Raw genomic sequence first — 21,294 nt, forward strand, 5'->3', positions numbered from 1 at the left:
CTCTGTCTAAATCTACTAACTAATTTAAAATTGCCAGTACCTAGATAGTAGCTAGATTATATATATCAGAAAAGGCAGCACCATCTGTTACTGTTTTTTTTTAAGTAGTGACTAGACCGCAGAAACTGGTTATGAATATGCAGCCAGTTACTAATCAGTGACGAGCTAGAAAAGTTATTCTAATCAATATTGTCTAGCTATATACTAAATCTTAAATCAGATTTGTTAGATTCATTTTGCATTTGTCCACGTTCGAGTAGAAATAAATCTAGTCAATCTGATTTAAGACTTAATAGCTAGACAATATTGATTAGATTAACTTTTCTAGCTCATCACTGATTAGTTACTGGCTGGATATTCATAATCAGTTTTCGTGATATAACTGCCGTCTAGTCACTACATAAAAAAAATGGTAGCAGATGGCGCTGCCGTTTCTAAAATATATAATCTAGTTACTGTCTAGGCACTTGCAATTTTAAACTAGTCAGTAGATTCAAATTGAGGTTATTTTATTTCATAGAAAATCTGTCTAGTGACTGCCTAGTAGTTGACACGTGATTTTAAGGAAATTTTGCAAATATGTACTATAAGTCATGCGTCAACTACTAGGCAGTTACTAGACAAATTTTCTATAAAATAAAATAACCTCTGTCTAAATCTACTAACTAATTTAAAATTGCCAGTACCTAGATAGTAGCTAGATTATATATATCAGAAAAGGCAGCACCATCTGTTATTGTTTTTTTTTAAGTAGTGACTAGACCGCAGAAACTGGTTATGAATACACAGCCAGTTACTAATCAGTGACGAGCTAGAAAAGTTATTCTAATCAATATTGTCTAGCTATATACTAGATCTTAAATCAAATTTATTAGATTCATTTTGCATTTGTCCACGTTGTGATTCATCATAATTATGATTGACAAATTATAAATCGCAATCGGTATTCGTGATTGTGCTGCTTTTTTTTAAATATATAATCTAGCTACTGTCTAGGCAATTTGAAATTGGTTAGTAAATTCAGATTCAGGTTATTTTATTTCTTAGAAAATTTATCTAATGACTGTCTAGTAGTTGACACGTGATTTATAAGGAAATTTTGAAAATGTTAAGATTCTGATTTTAATAAAACTTTATACACATATAGAAGGAGAAAATAAATAAATGAATTTTGAAATTATTAGTTGTTACCAATGACCTTTGATATAAAACTTTTTTAATATCTTGAATAGTTTTTGAAATATATCGAGAAAAGTGAAAGTCATTATACGAATAAAAGGTGGTTTTATTTTTAAAAGTGCTTTGCCACAAACGAATAATTTCTAACTTCATTTATTTGTATCTTCTATGTGTGCAATATTTTATTAAAATCAGAATCTTTAATTTGGCAAAGTTTCCTAGGTACACATCAGCTATTAGGCAGTCACTAGATAGATTTTCTATGAAATAAAATAATTTCAATCTGAATCTACTGATTCTATCTTTAAAATTGCCAGTGCCTAGACAGTAGCTAAATTATATATTTAAAAAAAGACAGCTCTATCACAAATACCAATTATCTACGTTGCGATTTCTAACTTGTCAATTATAATATAAATAATAAAATTGAGACATTGCAATTTGTTATAGGCAATGTGGATAAATGGGAAATGAATCTAATCAATATCTAATTTAAGACCTAGTATATAGCTAGACAGTACGTATGTAGATTAACGTACTTTTTTAGCTCGTTTCTGATTAATTACTGACTCCATAATCAGTTTATGTGATGCAACTGCTGTCTAGTCACTACATAAAAAAATAATAGCAGATGTCGCTACCTTTTCTGAATTATATAACCTAGCACCTGTCTAGGCACTGACAATTTTGAATTGGTTAGTAGATTCAGATTGAGGTTATTTTATTTCATAAAAAATCTGTCTAGTAACTGCCTAGTAGTTGACACGTGATTTGTAAGGAAATTTTGCAAATTTCAAAATTCTAAATTTAATAAAACTTTGCACACATATAGAAAAGATTTGGTAAATAAATGAATTTAGATAAAAATAGATGTAATTTTATATCACAGTTTTCAATAAACATTAACATAAAAATATAGAAAAATATAATTTATCATTCAAAAAAAAGAATTACTTATTTCTTTTAGTAGAATATAATTATATTATTAGAAAATTATATGACTGTGATGTGTGCAACATATGTAGATAATACAAAATATCTCTATCAAAAATGAAGCAGTGGCGTAGTACGTAAGACGAGCAATTCAAACATCAAGGGTCCTAGGTTCAAATCCTACCAGTGGAAAGCGATTTTTTCTAATTGTAAGTAAACAATTTCAACAAAATTGTAAATTAAGAATCTTATTGTTAGGAAGAGTTATAATATATGTATGTTAATTGGCGTTCTCTTAAGAAGAAAAAAGTAATAAAAAATAGAAATTGTGACTAAAAAAAACTAGCTAGTAAGTAGATACTTCTGATATCAGAATTCTGAGTTAAAGATATTATCTAGGAATCAGAAAAAAAACTACCCCTGATACAGAAAATAAAAAATACATTTTTTATTTTATTTGCTTTTTGGTCATTATCTAGTTCAGGCTAGATAGTTATTAATTATTTTTTTCTGTCTAGCTATTAGCTAATTTATTTTATATTGCCACTAGAAGAAGTAAGCGTTACATTATTAGCTAGCAGCTAGCTATAATTTTTCATCTCATGACTATGTTACATTTTATGTCTAGCTATTAGCCAATTTATTTTATGTTACCACTAGGAGAAGTGAGCGTTACATTTCTGGCTAATACGTAACTAAAAAAATTAGACACGTACTATGTAAGACACAACTTTTCTATCTCATGACTAGACAGATATGAGTTACAATTTCTACTCGGGTTGAGATGTGTACCGGTGAGTAAACAAGAGCCGATCCGCAACGCGCGAGTTGTAGGTCTAAATATAAAATCACATACAAATCGATATCAAGCGTGCTCTCCCCCTCCCCCTTCCGCCGTGTGCGATATTAAACTGATGAACACCGGAATGGATATCTGGAGCGACTCCCCGTCTCGCGTGCGTCGCTCGTCCGCCGCACCGGGTATCTCGCGAACCGTCTCGAGGAGATTATCGCACGAGAGAGCGCGACGCCGCCGCGTCGCTGATCTTATCATTAGTGTCCCCCACGGCTACTTTCGACCATATCAGCTCTTACATGGAAGCGTATGCACGCGCCGGTAGTACGTAAAAAGAAACGTGAAAGGAGCATCACGTGCGTCTTGCGCCGCGCCGTACGGCGAACGGGACAATGACAGTGCGGTGGTCGATGGGTGAAATCGGTAGCGTGAGGTGGCCTCCTGTTGAATTCACCGCGAGAGAAATAAAATAATAATTCGACGTAGTTAAACATTTATCGCATTGAGGGACTGTCTTTATTGAACGTAACGTTCTTATAGATATATTATCTAACGTAAACGTTAGATCAGGAATGATATACTTCGTCGCGGGGGCGCCCCCCAATCGCGTGTGTGAAGTTAGCACCTTAATATTATAATTCCATACCTTCCATTAGAGTTCCATACCTTTTGCTTAGAGTGCTCGCTTCATTTTGAAGAGACGAAGAGTTCCCTATATATATATAGTTTATAACAAGAGTTCTGCTTAATAACAATTTTTTAATTTTGATAAGAAGTTAGCACTCCATTTCTTAAATTTAAGTTAAAAATTGTTGTTAAGCAGAACTCTTGTTATACTATATATAGGGAACGCTTCGTCTCTTCAAAAAGAAGCGGGAACTCTAATCAGAATTACTATGGAATTTTATTGTGATGTGCTAACTTCACACACACGCCTGTTAATTGTCGCATTTTCTCCCCTGATTCGCGCGGACCGTTCCGCAAGAAATTTCTCGAGGAATCCAGGGGAATTCCGAGGGGTTGTTGGTTTCTCGATCTCGCCGAGATCCCGCGGCAACGACGACGAGACATTTTCGACGAATCGAGCCTCCTTGTCGGCCGTGCCCATCCGTTCGATTCCTCGCTCATGCTCGCGACGCGATGGCGACGGCGATAGCAACGGCAACGCGACGCGACGCGACGCGGCGTTTCTATATCGCCTCAATTATAATTGAGGCAGCAGTTGCCGCTACCGCCCGTCCGCAACCTCTCTCTCTCTCGAGTCGCACACGTGTACCGCCCCACACGTGCCGCGAGGCAGCCACGGCCGCCACGAGTAGGATGGTGGAATGTATGTATGTATGTATGTATGTATGTACGTAGCGCCAAGGCGGCAGTACGGTACCAAGTAACGGTCGCGCCACGCGGTACTTCCCCCCCTTCCCGCCCGCTGGTTTTTCGTCTACGTCGCGAAGGGCAGATATCCCGGCGGCTCTCCGGCGGCCCCGTTTATACGACTGTCGCTGAATATACAATGCGATTGCGAAGCAAGTAACAGCAGATTCTTTATCTTGTTGTTAGATACTTGTACAAGATATTATACCAGCTAATCTATATGATTATAGGGTAGATTCTCTGCGTTCGTCAAGAATCTAGTGAGGAAAGGGACTTTCTCAGAAAAGCATTTCCTCGAATAATATTCCTTCAATATTTGTATCTCTTGTCGATATTTTTTTGCGAAGAATAATTCTCTTTTTTTTTTAAATTGCAGAATTTAGGAGCTTATTGAGAAAAGAGTTTTGAAATTATTACTTCTCGAGTCACATGTTATTTGCTTACTTATACGGCGTTAATTAAATTTTACTTATCAAGATGAAAATATCGGTTTTGTGATAATGATTCGTGTCAACCGAGTCAACAGTACACACTTTCGCAGATGAAATTTGTAAATGACTTTGTTCATAATGATCAAATTCAATTTTGAGCTATATTTAGTACGTTCAAACGATCGTTATTTATTCGATCAATTTTTACGACTGCAAGATCATGCGATGCCGCAGGCCGAGGTTTCACATCGATACTTTCCATCGACTTCAATATCGTGAGCCTACATTGACAACACTGAACAGGTGAAGTACCTGAGTCAGTGTAATACTTATTGTTGGAAAAGAGACGTTCCCCCTCGTTGCGACGGAAATTCCTCAATCACGAAGGGCAAAAATCTGAGCGCAACGATCGGAGCACGACCGACGGGGGGACCGCGGGGGACGATCGGGGGAAGAGGTTTCTCATGCACACCGCTATCATGTGCACGCACACGTATAACAAATGTACACACAGACACGATGTTGTGCATACACGCCGCCGTAGTCGTGCCCGGCGTCGCGACCGACGAAAGAAAGTAGTCGGTCCCGTTACGAAATAGCGAGTGAATGCCGGCTATCTGGGTCAGACAAAAGCAGAACTTCCGCGACGGGGTCTCGCATTCGTGGATACGCCCGTCGCGAATTAAAAAACGACAGCAGAAAGAGAGAGAAGGGTCCTTTCCTCTTCCCTCCCTCCTCCCGTCAGAGCCGTGCGATTTCCGCACGATCTCCGCGCGTTCCGCGTGCCGAAAAGAAAAGAAAAAAAAACGATCCAGCGATCTCTCGGAGCGAAACCGCGCGGAACTCGACGGAATCTCTCGATCTATTATGTAATAAAGCCGGAATGACACGAAACACTGGAGGGGCCTTGAGATCCGTCCTCTGGAACTCGAACGGACGCTGGAGTCGCCTAATCCCCGGCGCTCTTTCTCGGTCGCGATTACGGGATCCGATTGCCGGATGAGGGAGGGAAGGGGAGTCCTCGTTGAAATTCTTGCATTTGGTTTACTCTAATGGCGTTGTGTAAAGCGAGGTGAAGGATACACACACAAACACACGGTGGTGTGTTTCGGGGGAGAGGTACGAAAATCCATCACCATGATATTTCTTGCGCGAAGGCCAATTTCGCAAATTGGCGTCCCCGGCTCCGCCGAGAATTACGGTACACCGTCCTTTCCCTCCTCCCTCTCCCCCGATTGTTTTTCCCCCCGGTGCAATCGAGCGTCAGAAAAAGGGAACTCATTATTCATGCGAGTGAGAGGGGGCAGGAATGCCGTTCCGAGGTAACGGAGAGGCGAAACCCTCCGCGCCTCTCGAGTCCGCCGCACCGAGTGCCGGCTCGAAGGAGGCCGCCATCGCCGCCGTCGTCGCTACCGAATCGGAGTCGAGCGGACGAGAGAGAGACGGGGGGGGGGGACTTTAAAGGAAATCGGAAAATCGGTCGTCGCGTCTTGTCTCGTGGCGAGGTGCACGTCCTCGGGAAGCATGCACGTACACCTCGCGCGCGGAGGGAATCCTCCGCGAACTTGACTCGCGCCTCCGCGCGACAAGTGGGTCATTCCGCGGTCGCGAGTCCCGGGGGGTGGAGCGGGGGAGAGGGGGAGCGCGGGGGCAGGGTGCGGGCGCGTTGAGAGTCGCGTGCGGCGTCCTCGCGAGGTTCGCGATACCTAATCGGCGAGGTACGTACGTACGTACGTAGATAGATACGCGGCGCGCCGGTGCGATCTCCTTCGCTACCTTGACATGCATTCTCTCTCGGGCTGGCAGTCAGGGCCGGGGACGCCCGGGACGAGCGCCCGGGCCTCGCCCGAGCCTCGCACGCGCCGATTCTCCGCGCGAGACCACCATCGACACGACGACGTCCGCGCGCCGTGCATCCGCGTGCTTTCACCGGGGTCTAATCACACCTGCTCTCGTTTCTCGCTCGCGCCGCGATTACGCAATCGTGGAATCAGTCTTGAGATCGAGTCGGGCCTTGTGTTTTTAACGTTAGGCTCGGCCTAATTGCGACTCAAACGCGCGGCGTGTATATGTATAGGTATTCCGAGCGGAATATATCTTTATCTTAAAATATCTTTTTCTATATAATGACAATAGTACAAATCACTTCGCTACGCTTGAAAGCGAACACTTTCAAACACGATTTTTTCGGAAACAATTTGAGGTGATTCCGTGACTCTAAAGAGGGGGACACCAATTAAATCTTGATACAATTATACAACTCGTTATAGGCTATACACGCGTCTCATTACGCTCTCGTTACGACGAGAATTTGCGAGAGTCGACTTAATTAGATGGTTAAACCGTTAAGTAAATCATTTAAAACTTCTGCAACGAAGAATTAGCTCTGAATGGCACGAGAGATGAGTTATGGCGAGCGATCGGAGAATTTCAGCACGCGCGGTCTCGGCGAGATCGCATTAACCCCTCTGGGCGACGATTGCCTCGCATCGATTTAGCCGGATCTCGGATTGGATCTTCCGGCTCCTTTCGCCGGCTTCCCTACCGAGAAATGGGTTTCTCTCTCGGCGCAAAAAAAAAAGAAAAGAAAAGAAAATCCTCGAAGATACAAAAGTGAAAGTGGCGACGCCGTTCGTGATTTCTGTAACAGACTGTCTGTGTGACCCACTTGCCGTAGCCGTAGCCGCAATCTTGAAATTCCCATTTTTTGCGTTACCATCGAATGAGTCAACGAAATGAGCACGAGATGTGGAGGAGAGAGGGAAGGGAGGGGACAGCCTTATTAGTCATCCTTTCCTAATATAACGTATTATAGCCGTCGAGGACCGTTCCTTGAGAGCACCACGTGGGAATCTTGTCGCGTATATATTTATTTTTTCATTATATTCGACAACACAGTTTGGCGACTGGAAAGGATCTGAAATAGATATGAAAAATATCGCATACATTTCGATTCCGATTGTCCGTGAATTTCATGACCCATTTATATAATTGCTTCGCAATAAAGAGATAAAGAAGGAGATAAGGAATGATAAGCGAAAGACGGACAATAGTATACACGTGTGTACGAGAGATACGCGCGCAAAACTGTAAAACGTTAAAGGAACGTCGGGTACTCCGGTGGATGATTTGCCGTTTATGCAAGCGGCTGGAAATTAGGGTAAGAGATCGCGATTAGCTCGACGATCAGGGTCGACGCTACTTTGCGGTAAGAAAGAAAGCTGCTTGTGCAGTTCTGGGACACCGTGAACGGATGTGCTTTGCAGAGTTGCACTCCGGCGTGCAGTGCCTCAAACGTTGCAGCTTCAAACAGCTCGGGAAGTCCGGTTGTAACGCCGGGTAGGTCTTTAAAGGTGGCTTGCGAGAATATAAAAGACTCGGCGTTTCGCGCGGTCCCCGAAATTATAATCCGGGCGCGGGAATATCCCAGTTGGTCCCCTTGGAATTTTCCCGCATGATGCACGCGTCACTTGCAAACGTACGACGTTATAAATCTTGAGCGTATATCCTTCGCAGATGTTACTCGAACGCAAACACATTTCAGCCGAAATCGAAGTCGATATTCTGTATCGCGAACGAGACGAGCCGCATGATCGCTCGTTGTATTTTCTCTTGTTTATTTACCTCACAGTTGTTACCTCACAGTTCCCTTTCCGATTAGCGTCTGGTTTTTTTTTAGCACGAATTAAAACTGAAACTAAATGTACGTTTCCTTGGCGATATCGGTCGACAGTGAACCGCGGACAACCGCGACAGAAAGAAAAATAACGGCACAATTATTATTATTATTATGTATTATTTACTGGTCATTATCGTATACTGGTCGTTACTCGTCTGGCGTTTCTTATCGTATTCCGCCACATACACCGCCGCGCCGGTAGATACCAGTTGTTCCGCGAATTATGTAACGTAATCGCAACGCCGGGCCGCTCCGGAATAAATGAATGCCTAAGCCGCGCTTGAAAACTAACCGCTCTCGTCGCGCGCGCGCCGCGGTTAACGCTCATGTACCTACTTCCGTAATTTTTATTAAACGACTTGTTTTTTCTTCGTTTCGAGCTGGCGTTCGCTGCTTTAATTACGCGCGACAGATGTCTGTTTATTATGCGAAACCGCGATAAACTCGCGGAGCGGAGCGCGGCGCGGCGGCGCGCGGCGATTCGCTCACGTGTACCTGCAGTATAATACAATATGTATGCGCATTCACGGCGTATTTTCGTCGCACCTGCCGATATTTAGCACCGCGTATCGCAGGTGCTTGTTATACCTTCGCGTGTACCACACGTTGAACGAATACGCGCCGCATTCCATTCTGCGCACCGCGTCGCGTCCTAGCGACGCGACGCTCCGGCCGTGCCGCGAGAACGGAGTTCTCGTCTCTCCTTTTCCTCCTTCTTTCTCGCCCCGTACGCCGCCCGCGTGCGATGACGGTGGGCAACGGCGGTGGCGTCGTCGAGAGAAAAATAAATGCCAGGAGCACCTCATTGTCTCGCGCAAGAAGCCTTGTCAGTCTCGCCGCGCGTCACGACGTCCGCAATCTTCCCTCCTTCGCGGCTGCAGGGAACGCGCGCCGCGCCGCCCGCGCGCGCGACAACCGCGCGCCGCGTTGCGTCGCCGAGGAATGCGAGTGTCGGGGAGAATGCGACCGTTAGGAATGAAGAAATCGTTTAATTAGTGTACTCCGGTTCTAGCCGTTAGATCGACTCGGAGCGAAAAATTTGAATCGAGTCCATTTTTACGGAAAATAAATCTTTTACAGCCTGTTTCAGTATGTTCCCAGTTTTTTTCTCAAGCGAATGCCGTTGGGTGAAAGTATCTCGGGCTTTGTTTGCAATTTCGAAAGACCATTTTTCGGTATTTCGCACCGATATGCTTCCTCGATCTTTCTCTCGCACGCGTTCTACTGGTCCACCGGGTATAGTTTTCGCGATATGTCAGACTTTTTTTTTTTCATTTCTTTTACGTAAATTTCGTAAAAGCCGCTGCTTCACGGTGCGCGAGCACGCGGTGCGGAGATCGGTTCCGGCAACGGTCCCGGCCGGAATCGTCGGGATATAACGGGTGTCAGATCATGATCGATCGGATATTATCGAGTACCTACCTTTCTCATGCGGGATTTCCGCTTTTTCTGTTGCAGTAAATCTAGCGGACAACGGCAGCCAGAAAGTGGATATGACACACTTCGACCTGCTGAAAGTCCTTGGCACCGGAGGTGAGAGAGATAGAGAGACCCATTTGACAAAGTGCATGCCTTTTCCGAAACCGCGCGCGGCCCAGTCCGCGATAAGATTTGTAATCAGTCCTGAATCATAATGTTTACAACACCGGTAATAGATGTTACTCGAACTATTTGTAACGGTAATAATAGCACTCGAATCATTTGTAGCGGATGCCTTATAATATAATATTCGTACCGTTATAAGCATCGAATTTTATTAACCGTTTCTCTGTTACACAGCGTACATAAGTTAATTTCCGGCAAAATGTTTTAGATCTTTTTTTTTCCCAACCGCGCTATTATTCCTTCGGTATTTCTCAGCACGCGGAAAGCACAATTTTGGAATGTTTAAAAATTTTGCTGGCTATAGATTTAAAAATAATTTTATTGGACTATATATATATCAAAATAATTTTGTTGGAAATTCAAAAATGATAAGCATTGCTGCAAAACGTTTTGATATTCTAGCAACCAGTTTGAATATCTAGCAAAATTATTTTCAGCCTCAGCAAAATGTTTAGACTTTTTAACAAAATCGTCCTTTCCGTGAATATTTGTCTCGATCGAGCTCCGTTATTATTAACATTTTTAAACTACGATGCGTGTCATTCTCTTAATATCGATCGTCTCGTTTTCGTATATAGCTTACGGCAAGGTTTTCCTGGTGCGAAAGCGGACGGGTGCTGACGCCGGACGGCTTTACGCCATGAAGGTGCTGAAGAAGGCCTCCATCGTGCAGAAGAAGAAGACGACGGAGCACACCAAGTCCGAGCGGCAAATTCTCGAGGCTATCAGGGACAGCCCGTTCCTGATAACTCTCTATTACGCGTTTCAAACTGACGACAAGCTCTGTTTGATATTAGGTGAGGCTCGACGAAGAACCGAAGAAAAATAAATAAATCCGCCGATGAGAACGAGAGAGGATAAACGTAGTAAAAACTAAAGTAATCAACAAAAAAGGAAATATATAGCAATACAATGCGCGCGCGTGTGTGTGTCACAAGTTAAATTTCGCCGAATAAGCAGTATGAAAAGTGACATCTTATCCTCGTAAAATAATTTTTTAAATAATTCCGGTATATCACTTATATTACAGACAAAATGAAAATATTTTATCCACACATTATATGCATGGATAAAATAAAAGATTTTTTTATGTCTATACAAACGAAATTTTTACTTAGAAAAAAGAAGACATTAAAAAAAAATGATACCTTTTCCTTTTAATTTATCTGTCGCGTGTATCAAATGTCGCCGCGTGGATGACACGCGATGAAAATAAGCTTGCTCTTCTATTCTTTTTCACGTGCTCAGGAATATGGAATTTTGAACAGGCGAAATATTTTTTTTCTATTTCCAGAATATGTCGCCGGCGGTGAAATGTTTACACACCTGTATCAGCACGATTGCTTCACGGAGGACGCGGTACGATTTTACATCGGCGAAATTATCCTGGCGCTAGAGCGTCTTCATGATGTACGTATTAATATATATATATATATATATATATATATATATATAGCAGCGTTGTATGCGCGCGGAAAAAAAAAAAACGAGAAACCCTTGATGGGAACGAAAATAATCTGTGATGAATTAAACGAAATAAATTAAATTGAATCTAGGTATGTGTATTTCATTTGATGTTGCAGCTTGGCGTAATCTATCGGGACATCAAACTCGAGAACATACTCTTGGATAAGGAGGGGCATCTCGTTTTGACGGATTTTGGTCTCAGCAAAGAGTTCCTACCGCACGAGAGGAACGGCAATGCGCGTACTTACTCGTTTTGCGGAACTATCGAGTATATGGCACCGGAAGTGGTAAAGGCCGGCCCGAACGGCCACGATATCGTGAGTTGAGACCTTTCTATCTTTCCGGCCCGCGTGTTATTTCATCCCCGTATCCGCTTTTGTAGCTTCTTTTCTCGGGTGACGACTCGGTGATAATTTGTTTTAGCTTCCTGACTAACAAATAATTAAATTTATAAAACACGTAAAATATTAGACGTATAATTATATAAATTGTATTAATACATGTGTAATGTTTGCATATTAGTTAAGAATCACAAACTAATTAATAATTTTAATTTTCAGAAAACAATAAATATATCAACACTAGTGAAGTTAACGCCTAAAATGTTTAAATGTATTTGAAAAAATATATATAATATAATTGAAAATTACACATGTATAAGTAAAGTACATAAAAGGAGATATACAGATAAAGTATTATATATGAAAGGAGAGATTATGTCGTGGATACATAATTAACAGTATACCGTCACGTACTCGTTTAAACGTATGTATTACAATCGAGATGGCATTTTCATAGGCCGTCGATTGGTGGAGCGTGGGCGTGCTAACGTTTGAATTACTGACCGGTGCGTCGCCTTTTACGGTGGAGGGCGAGAAGAACAACCAGCAGGAGATCTCGAGGAGGATATTGAAGAACGATCCGCCGCCGATGCCGAGCCACCTGAGTGCTAACGTGAGCGATTTCATCACCCGTTTGCTGGTCAAAGATCCACGTCAGAGATTGGGCGGTGGGCCGCGCGACGCTAAAGAGCTCAAGGAGCATCCCTTCTTCATGGACGCGGCACCGGCCTTCACTTGGGAGGGTCTGGAGAAGAAGCAGATCAAGCCGCCTTTGGTTCCCAAAATTACGCACGAGTTGGACACCAGCAATTTTTCAGATGAATTCACGAAGATGAATGTCGCCGTCGACAGTCCGGCGGTCGTCGATGGTGACTACCCTGACAAACATTTCAGGGTAAGCTTCCTTAATTTTTTTTTTTCGTTATTATCCCGGACAAATAGATATCGTATAACAATCGCGGGTTTTATCAGTCATTTTAGAAATGTCTCACTTGGATGATTTTACAGGGTTATTCCTATGTAGCGCCTTCGGTACTCTTCACCGACAACGTGGTGAGCAGGGATATCTTCGGTGGCCAGGAAGGTGCCAGTTCGCAACGGCCTTTGTTGTCCGATCTGCTCAACACGTGCTTCGAGGAGTCCACGTTCTTCCAAACGTACGAGTTAGACCAAGCGGGACCAGCTCTGGGCGACGGCAGCTTCTCGATTTGCCGGCGGTGTCGTAATCGCAAGACCCAGCAGGAATACGCCGTGAAGATCGTCAGCAGACGTGTGGATTGCAGTCGGGAGGAGAGCCTGTTGCGTGCATGCCAGCGTCACGCGAATGTAGTGAAATTGATAGACGTCCACCACGATCGACTTCACACGTACATCGTGATGGAATTACTCTCGGGCGGGGAATTGTTGCAACGACCGCGGCCATTCACGGAGCGGCAGGCGAAGCGGGTGATGCGACAATTGGCGTCCGCGGTGCGGTACATGCACTCGCGCGGCGTAGTGCATCGCGATCTCAAGCCGGAGAATATCGTGTATGTGCACCAAGGTGAGGACTCGTCGGTGAAGATAGTCGACTTCGGTTTCGCCCGGATGAAGAACAGCTGCGAGCCGTTGCACACGCCCTGCTTCACGCTCCCGTACGCTGCCCCGGAGGTTGTGGCCAACCAGGAATACGATGAGAGCTGCGACATGTGGTCTCTGGGGACCATTCTGTATTTCATGTTGTCCGACAGTCCACCCTCCCGCACGGACACACCTAACGTGGCGATGCGCATCAAGGCCGGTGAGATTAATTTCGACAGCGAGGCCTGGAGTCACGTGTCCCCCGGTGCCAAACAAGTGATGAAGGGTCTGCTGATGATCGATCCCAACAACAGACTCACCGCGGCTTCTCTGGCGTACCATCCGTGGCTGACGATGTACGACGCTCCCGGCACGATTCTCCCGGTGACGCCTATCACTGACGTAGCACCCGTGGACAGCGCGGCGGTAGCCGCCAGTTCAACGTCGACGCAGGAGCGCGACAATTTCCGCTTGCGCGCGGTCGACGCCGCCAAGCTGGCGCAGCGTCGCAAGCACAAACGTTCCAATTCCAGTTCCTCGACGTCGAGACCGTCTTCTTCCTCATCCTCGAGTCCGTCGTCAGTTCAGTTGCTGCATCTACCAAGCGCCACGGCGAGCGCCGCGAACACTTCCACCTCGTCACCGAGCGTCTTCGACTTCAACGACGAAGTTGTTAACGAGTACCTGAGTTCTCTGTCTTCTTCCTCCGACTCGAATTCCTCAATAAGACTCTCACTCCTGCAAGAATTGGAGAGGACCGCGAAGAAGCGGCCGAAACGCCACGCCGACCACGAGTCGTCGTGTCAGCAGATGAGCCCGGCGAAGAAGCATCGACACCGGCGCGACGTCGACAGCGAGGCCAGCGGCAGCAGTAGTAGCGGGCCAATGACGCGATCGCGGAAACGTAAACTCGAACAAACAATAAATTCGGACAGGGATATAAGGTCTGACAATTCCGCGGAGTCGCTCGAGTCGTCCTCGCAGGTCGCGCACGACGAGGGGGATGTCCATAGGAGACATAAAGCTGGCAAGCGGCCCAAACGCCTCCCCACGATTATAGTCGAGTAGAGTTTTCCTACTTATGCTTGGTCCAGTAAACGCTCCAATCAATTCACACTTTGTTTCCTATGCATTTTACACGGTATATATTGTAACACCGCTGCCTTCTGCGTTCTTCCTACAGGACGCGAACATCGCATCATTCCTATCTCACCAGAGTTTTAGAAATATCATATATAGATATATTAAATAGAGTTATATAACATAACTATATGCCATCGCATCTTCTCTAAAAAAATCTCGGTCCATTTTCTATCTAAATAATTATATAATTGAAAAGTGCATTCTTGTACGATGCTAATTTAAATACATCGGATAGGTATACCAGAAACGGACGTGTATAAAACGATACATCGCTGTCAGGGTCTCAACAAAGTATCAGCGTTTCCCCGCGGGGATTTACGCAATATATACAGAATTTATTACGCAGTGTACAGAATTTTATTTTTATTATCGCTATCAGAGAGTAGGGAGAGAGATAAAGAAAGATGTAAGAGTAGGCGGACGCGAAGAATGAGATGGTGAATCGTTTTGTTGCGTTAAACTGGGATTGTCTGTGATTATAGTGCGAGGACGACAAACGTTGTAAATTATTGTAACTTATTATACACTCCCGTTAAAATTTTCTTCCAACGTCACTTCTGCGATCGATAATCATAGGGATGACGATATAGCGATTAACTAGCCAATAAGAAGAAAATTTTAGCGATTACTTGAGACGAGTGTATATGTGGTGAATGTGCCTCAAAAGCTCATTTCATTATGAGTACATTAAAGATATTAATGTAGTAGAAATGACGCGCGATTACGCGAAGATAACAAAAGCAACTTTGTTATTACCAGTGGTACCTCAATAATGAGAAAAAAAAGGAGAAAAAAAACATTTAAAAAGTACGATTTGTTAAAAAAAAAATATATAAATTAAGCACTCTTTTACGGATAGCGTTATTGAGAATAACGACATATTTATATACGATTAAACAAAATTTGTTTATATAATTATACGTTAAATATTAATTTTTACAGATGACTATAAAAAGAAATGACGATGTTTATTGATAATAGATAATAAGTACAATCGAAAAGAATTTCTATTCAGTATTTAACATTTTTTTTTTTTCATAGAAGCCTCGTCACACTTTGATGTATTTGTGTAGTATTTGACATACCTGACAATTTTGAGAAATGATGGAAATGAATGTGAGTTGCGGTAAAGCATTCAGAGAGCTATGAGACAATGTATTAGATTTAATTAAGTCAGATTATTTTGTGATCTAATAGTATCATTAATTCAATCAATGTAATTTTTCACAATTCGATTCGATAGTTGACTAATTATCGACTTACATAAGCGAGAAGAGATTAGTTTGTTAACGAATTGTGAATTATTTCCCCTTTGTCGTTTATACTGCATTCTTCCGCGATTAAAAATGCAGTGCATATTGGAAGAAGGAGATATTTTTTCCAGGCAGTTCTGTGGGTCACAAAAAGGGGAGAGATTTATTTAAAAACGTGCAACATTTCCGGCCTTAAATTTTTCTTTTCATTTGATTAGATTGCTGTGTTTATACTAGTGAGACGATTGTCTTAATCGATGTGTAATATTTGCTGTGAGAGAGATGAAGTAACAAAATGGTAAAGACTGAAATGCGGTTGTATATCAACTCAGGGAACAGAACGCGTTAATTGAGTAACGTTTTGTGTTATCTTGTACGAGATAGCGTTATACGCGAAGAAAAGCATGCGTGCATGCTTCTACCAAAGATGACTGAAGCGACACTCCTCTGTTAAACCAAATAAAGTAACGGTGTGTAGCGGAGAGAAGCTATACGTGAGATATTATCGAATTTAACATTGTATATAATAGTTATTATAAATATTATAGATATTTAAAACGCGCGCGCAAAGATGTAACAAAATTATATCTATATATTTAATATATCATGTCGCTAGAAAATCATATTTCTTTAACAAGGATATATATATATTATATATATATATACGTTTATACATATACATATATATACATATATGTATATTATATATATATACATGTGCATACATATAATATATGTATATATACATACATATGCATGTGTATATATATGCATATATATACATATATTATACATATTTATATGTCTACTTAGAATCATAAAAATCATTTAAAGTAAAGTTCATAAGTTACATCGGTTGCCTGCAGAACAAATTTTTTTCTAAGAAATATATTGTTATGTTACGAACGCTCTTTTTTGGGGTTCAAAGGATGTATACATATGTGTATATAAATATTAATATAAATATATATGAACAGTTAAACAGGTCGAAGCTTGTACCATACGAGAGTGCTGTTCCGTTGCTATAAATACGTAAAAGAGACACCTACCTTTGTTACCACTGGTTGTTAAAATATATCATAATGCAATATTTATTTATAAAACGCTGTTTATTATTTTAATACCATCACTGCTCAACGTTCAACTTGAAATTGCCGGAAGATTATTCCCAGGTAGAATTATAGATTATAATATATAAGAACGTCATTATATGACTTTGTTACTTATAAGTGACTTTCTATATTTTATTATGACTCCTCGAGTTAAATTCTTAATTGTGAAAATAATTGTTTAAGAAATTACTTCCGTCAATTATTAATATAACAATTCACAAAAATTTATAATTTCTGATACTTCATGTAAAAATATCATTTTGTCAGACAGTAATTCTTATCACATTTATTCTTGTCACCTGAAAATAAATATTCTATATTTAAAATAATTTCTTAGGAATACAGATTTAATTAACATATCGTGCAAGATTATTTTAATTAAGATATAGAGAATCAATTTATCTCTTTAAACATTTTTCTATGTAAGAACATAAATTATATATAAAATATGTTTTAATTTTTTTTTTCTTTCATAACTTCTATTCGTATATGTAGGAAAAATAATATAATAAGAAAAATATAATTAAAAGGATAATTTTCGATAATTGTTTCTTATATAAAAACTGAAATAAGTTTTAAAAAATAAGAAAAAATTAATAGTTATGTATGATTATTATAAATAATCATATATAAATGTAATAATCATATAGAAAAGTATATACATGTATATGATTATATATAAAATCCATTATATATAATGTAATCGCATTTTTACACATTTTATACATAATTATATATATAAAATGTGTATATATATAAATTTAATACAAAAAATGTTTACCCAGGTGCGTTAAATCTCTTCGCTCTAAGACTGAATCCTACAGCCATCTCATCCTAAGTGCGGAACCTACAAGGATTGACTAAACGTATGAACAAATTTAAAATGTACCGAAAAGTCCGTTGATCACGATTCAACGATTCCGCCTGAATTTTTATATAACATCTTCTCGGCGCGATTGGCCGCGCGGCCTATTCCACTGCCACTCGCGTGTTAACGGCGGTCAATCGCGTCGCGCGGCATTGCGCGCGCTCGGCCGGTTCGACGCACGCGACTGGCCGATCGCTTGGCGTCCCCGCGGCGCCGCGGCCAATTGCCGGCCGCGGCGCTCCTTCCCGCTTAATGGCGGCGCGAAACCCGGCTTGTGATGTGGCGTCGTCGCAAGCGCACTGATCTGACCGTTGGCTGCGCTGGTTGAGTTCAGTATAGTGCGCATTTGGCTAGGAGGTGTGTGAGACGTCGATCACGGGGAGGTAACGCGCGCGCTCGCTCGATCGACACGGACGTGCTGACGTTTTTTTTTTTCGGCAGCGAGTTGATAATCGGATAGAGACCACGGTCGCGCGCCCGCCGGTACCCCCCTTTCACCCTCCGGTGTGTGTGTCTCTCTCTCTTCCCCTCGGTGCCGCGCGTGCGAGGGGGTAATCTGACCGGGGAAACGACGTAGTGCTTCGTACGAGACCGCAGGCGCGAGAGGCCCGCGTGCATCAGGATCGCAAACAGAGAGATGTCAACGAAGTCGAGCAAGAAGACCGCCGCGGCGGCGGCGGCAGCGGCTGCCGCGGCCGCCGCCTCTTCCGCCGCCGTCGCCTCGTCGTCGTCGTCGAGCAACATCCAATCGCCGCCGCCGAGCACGTCGACGCCGATCGTCGGCCGGCGACCCGGCAGCCCGCTCAGCCCGACCCGCTACTCCCGGCTGCAGGAGAAGCAGGATCTGCAAAATCTCAACGACCGCCTGGCATGCTACATCGAGAAGGTGCGCCTCCTGGAGTCCGAGAACTCCCGGCTGACCCGGGAGGTGCAGACCACCCAGGAGACCGTCACCCGGGAGGTCTCCAACATCAAGGCCATGTACGAGCACGAGCTGTCCGACGCGCGGAAGCTGCTCGACGAGACTGCCAGGGAACGCGCCAAGCTGGAGATCGACACCAAACGTCTGTGGGATGATAATGAGGATCTTAAGAGCAAGTAAGTCGAGCGACTTTTTTATATATATGTATATATGTACGTATATATACATGTTGTATATTGCGTTTTATACATTCCGAGTCAAGTGATAAGCGTGTCCGTCTGTGTTGCCTCTTACTTGCAAAATAAATAGGAAAGTAAGATGGCACTAGTCGGGGTCGTTATTAACGAATATCGACGCGATCGGGCATCTTTTTTTTTGCTGACGACTCTATTGATCTGTAAAAAAAATAAGTGGTGTAAAAAAGTAAATAGAGAATTTTTGCATTTTTTTTTTGCTTCGTGCCTGAGTGAGAATTTGTTGATAGTCGCAGTTGCACGATTGGGTGTTGCAGTCGGCAAAGTAGTGAAACTCGGATTTGAATACAGTGGGGCCCGAGGCTTCAAACGGATGCGGGAGTTGACTCGCGAGAGCACACCGCCGAAGTGCGAAGCTCCGATCTGTGAATCATCGGCACCGAGCAACACTCAATTTTTCTCTCGATCCTCCGCTCGTATTTCTTATCCCCTCACGTGCGTAGAATAAAAATAATGTGCGCGCAAGTCGCGTCCTTAAACGCGTTGCTCGTAAACCTAAATCTCAATTTGAAACATATCTCTATTTTTGCTCTTTCCGTACTTTTTAACGGCTCGATCTTGTAAACCGAACGCCTCCTTCCGTGCTGCTCCCCGATTGCCCTCGTATTTTCTACTTGATCGCGCATGCGTGAAGGAAAATTTACATTAAGGAAACCGTCTGGTCCCGATGAGTGATTATCTCGGGTGTCATTAGGCTTGTCCTTTTCCAGCTCAACTTCTTGCACTTCGTCTTTTTCTTTTGCTCCAACGTGGAAGAGGTACAGAAGTTGAAGAGAAACAGATTTATATTGGCTGAAAAGTAGTTTTGCAATTGTTATAAGATTTTTTAATATTACTGGTTCTTGCCTCTGGTTCTTCACGAATCTAAATGTATAAATCAATTATATTAAAGAATCTCATGACAGGTGCAGAACTGCTTTTCTGCTGAACACGGCTATTACAGACTTATTTTTGAATTAATTATTTTTTTAATTTAGGGCCTAGAAACGCTTGATTTTTTTTTATATATAAAATGAGTAGGTTTCAAGGTAAAGAGGTAATTTCTAACTTTATATATTCTGAATTGTCTTTCATTATGCATGAGCTGGAATGTGTACACTGGGTATATTGTGAAATGAGTTGACGATTATGAGTATTATGACTCATAAAGCGAAGAGATTCGTGCTGCTTTCCAAATACCGATGACGCAAAAATTCAAAGCTAGTTATGTTTATTGAGTCCTGTGTTTTTTAGGACATGCATAATTTCTTTAATTCCTTTAACAGAAGAATCGCTTAAATTGATCTAGCATTATCACTTTAGAATTACCTCGATATCAATATGAATGCAGAAGGAATTATTGTTCCATTTGTGTAATTTACATATCCACAAGGTTAAGTTACAGTTAAGCTTATTCGCGATGTTTCAGTCTACTTTGTCATTGAATATTGTAGACCTTATTCTCTTCTCATATTCTCCGACTTGATAATTTCTGGGGAATTATCAGATAAGCGTCAATTTACTGGAGATTGCACATATTCGCTGTAACACACGTGGCATACCTAGATATCCATTTACTGAACATCATCGTAGATATTACATTTTTTAATATAAGTATATTTTATATTATTTTTATTTTTATTTTTAAATACTTGACACCAAGCCCTACTGTATCTCCTGATATCTCAATATCGATATATAAAATTAAGTACCTAATTTAAAAAAAAAACATGTATATTTGTCTATATAATACAGAACATTTTATGTCACATCCTACATTTTTCGCATACAAGCTACAAAAAAAAAATATTTGCACAATTATTTGCAGATTTGATTTTGATAATCAACGAGTGAATGAAAATTAACTCAACTGAAATTTTCTTCAGCATCGTCTTAGCAACGTGTTTATAAGACGCGCCGAACATTTTCTCAACCTGATCAATACTTTTGTGCCACCGCGTTATCATTCACTTTATTTGCGTGTCGGGCAGCAATGTAGATTACAACGGATATAGATCTCATTTGATCCAAATTCCGGGGATATTCGGCGGAATATGAAGGTATCGCATCGATATCCGTTAGTATACGGATACCCCTCGTCGCCGACGATTTTCAGATTAGATTAACGAGCAGATCTCATCGGTGCGTCACGCGTATTTTCGCCGAATGTGTTTGTCAACAGTTAGGATTCTTTTCTCCACAACAATGGCAACGCGAGAGGGGTTCTCTCGGGGTGCGGGTGAATCAAAGGAAATGAAAATTTCTTTGAGGAATGAGAGAGAGAGAGAGAGAGAGAAAAAGAAAGCGCAGCTAGGAAAAGGAGGGATGAGGGAAAGCGACGTTTGGGAGGAAATAATTTTCGGCGCGAGCGCAGCACACCTCTCGGCCCTTTGGGGGG

At 42.1% G+C, this 21,294-nt stretch overlaps 2 protein-coding genes across 3 annotated transcripts in view; both read left to right on the forward strand.

Annotated features, from left to right (window-relative positions):
• Positions 1–16,338, forward strand: part of LOC105452846 (ribosomal protein S6 kinase alpha-5) — a 40,636-nt gene extending 24,298 nt beyond the window's left edge. For both annotated transcript variants that reach the window (XM_011694334.1, XM_011694333.1), the window contains exons 2-7: positions 9,851–9,925; positions 10,576–10,794; positions 11,292–11,407; positions 11,581–11,781; positions 12,263–12,700; positions 12,814–16,338. In XM_011694334.1, coding sequence (XP_011692636.1) covers positions 9,851–9,925; positions 10,576–10,794; positions 11,292–11,407; positions 11,581–11,781; positions 12,263–12,700; positions 12,814–14,433 — 2,669 coding nt within the window. In that variant the 3' untranslated portion in view covers positions 14,434–16,338. The remainder of the gene's footprint in view (positions 1–9,850; positions 9,926–10,575; positions 10,795–11,291; positions 11,408–11,580; positions 11,782–12,262; positions 12,701–12,813) is intronic.
• Positions 16,339–18,063: 1,725 nt separating this feature from the next.
• LOC105452847 (lamin Dm0-like) overlaps positions 18,064–21,294 on the forward strand; it is a 14,250-nt gene continuing 11,019 nt past the window's right edge. The window contains exon 1 of the mRNA XM_011694335.1: positions 18,064–18,839. Coding sequence (XP_011692637.1) covers positions 18,379–18,839 — 461 coding nt within the window. The 5' untranslated portion in view covers positions 18,064–18,378. The remainder of the gene's footprint in view (positions 18,840–21,294) is intronic.

The sequence above is a fragment of the Wasmannia auropunctata genome, unplaced genomic scaffold, assembly GCF_000956235.1.
Source record: "Wasmannia auropunctata unplaced genomic scaffold, wasmannia.A_1.0 LD336026.1, whole genome shotgun sequence".
NCBI lineage: Eukaryota > Metazoa > Arthropoda > Insecta > Hymenoptera > Formicidae > Wasmannia > Wasmannia auropunctata.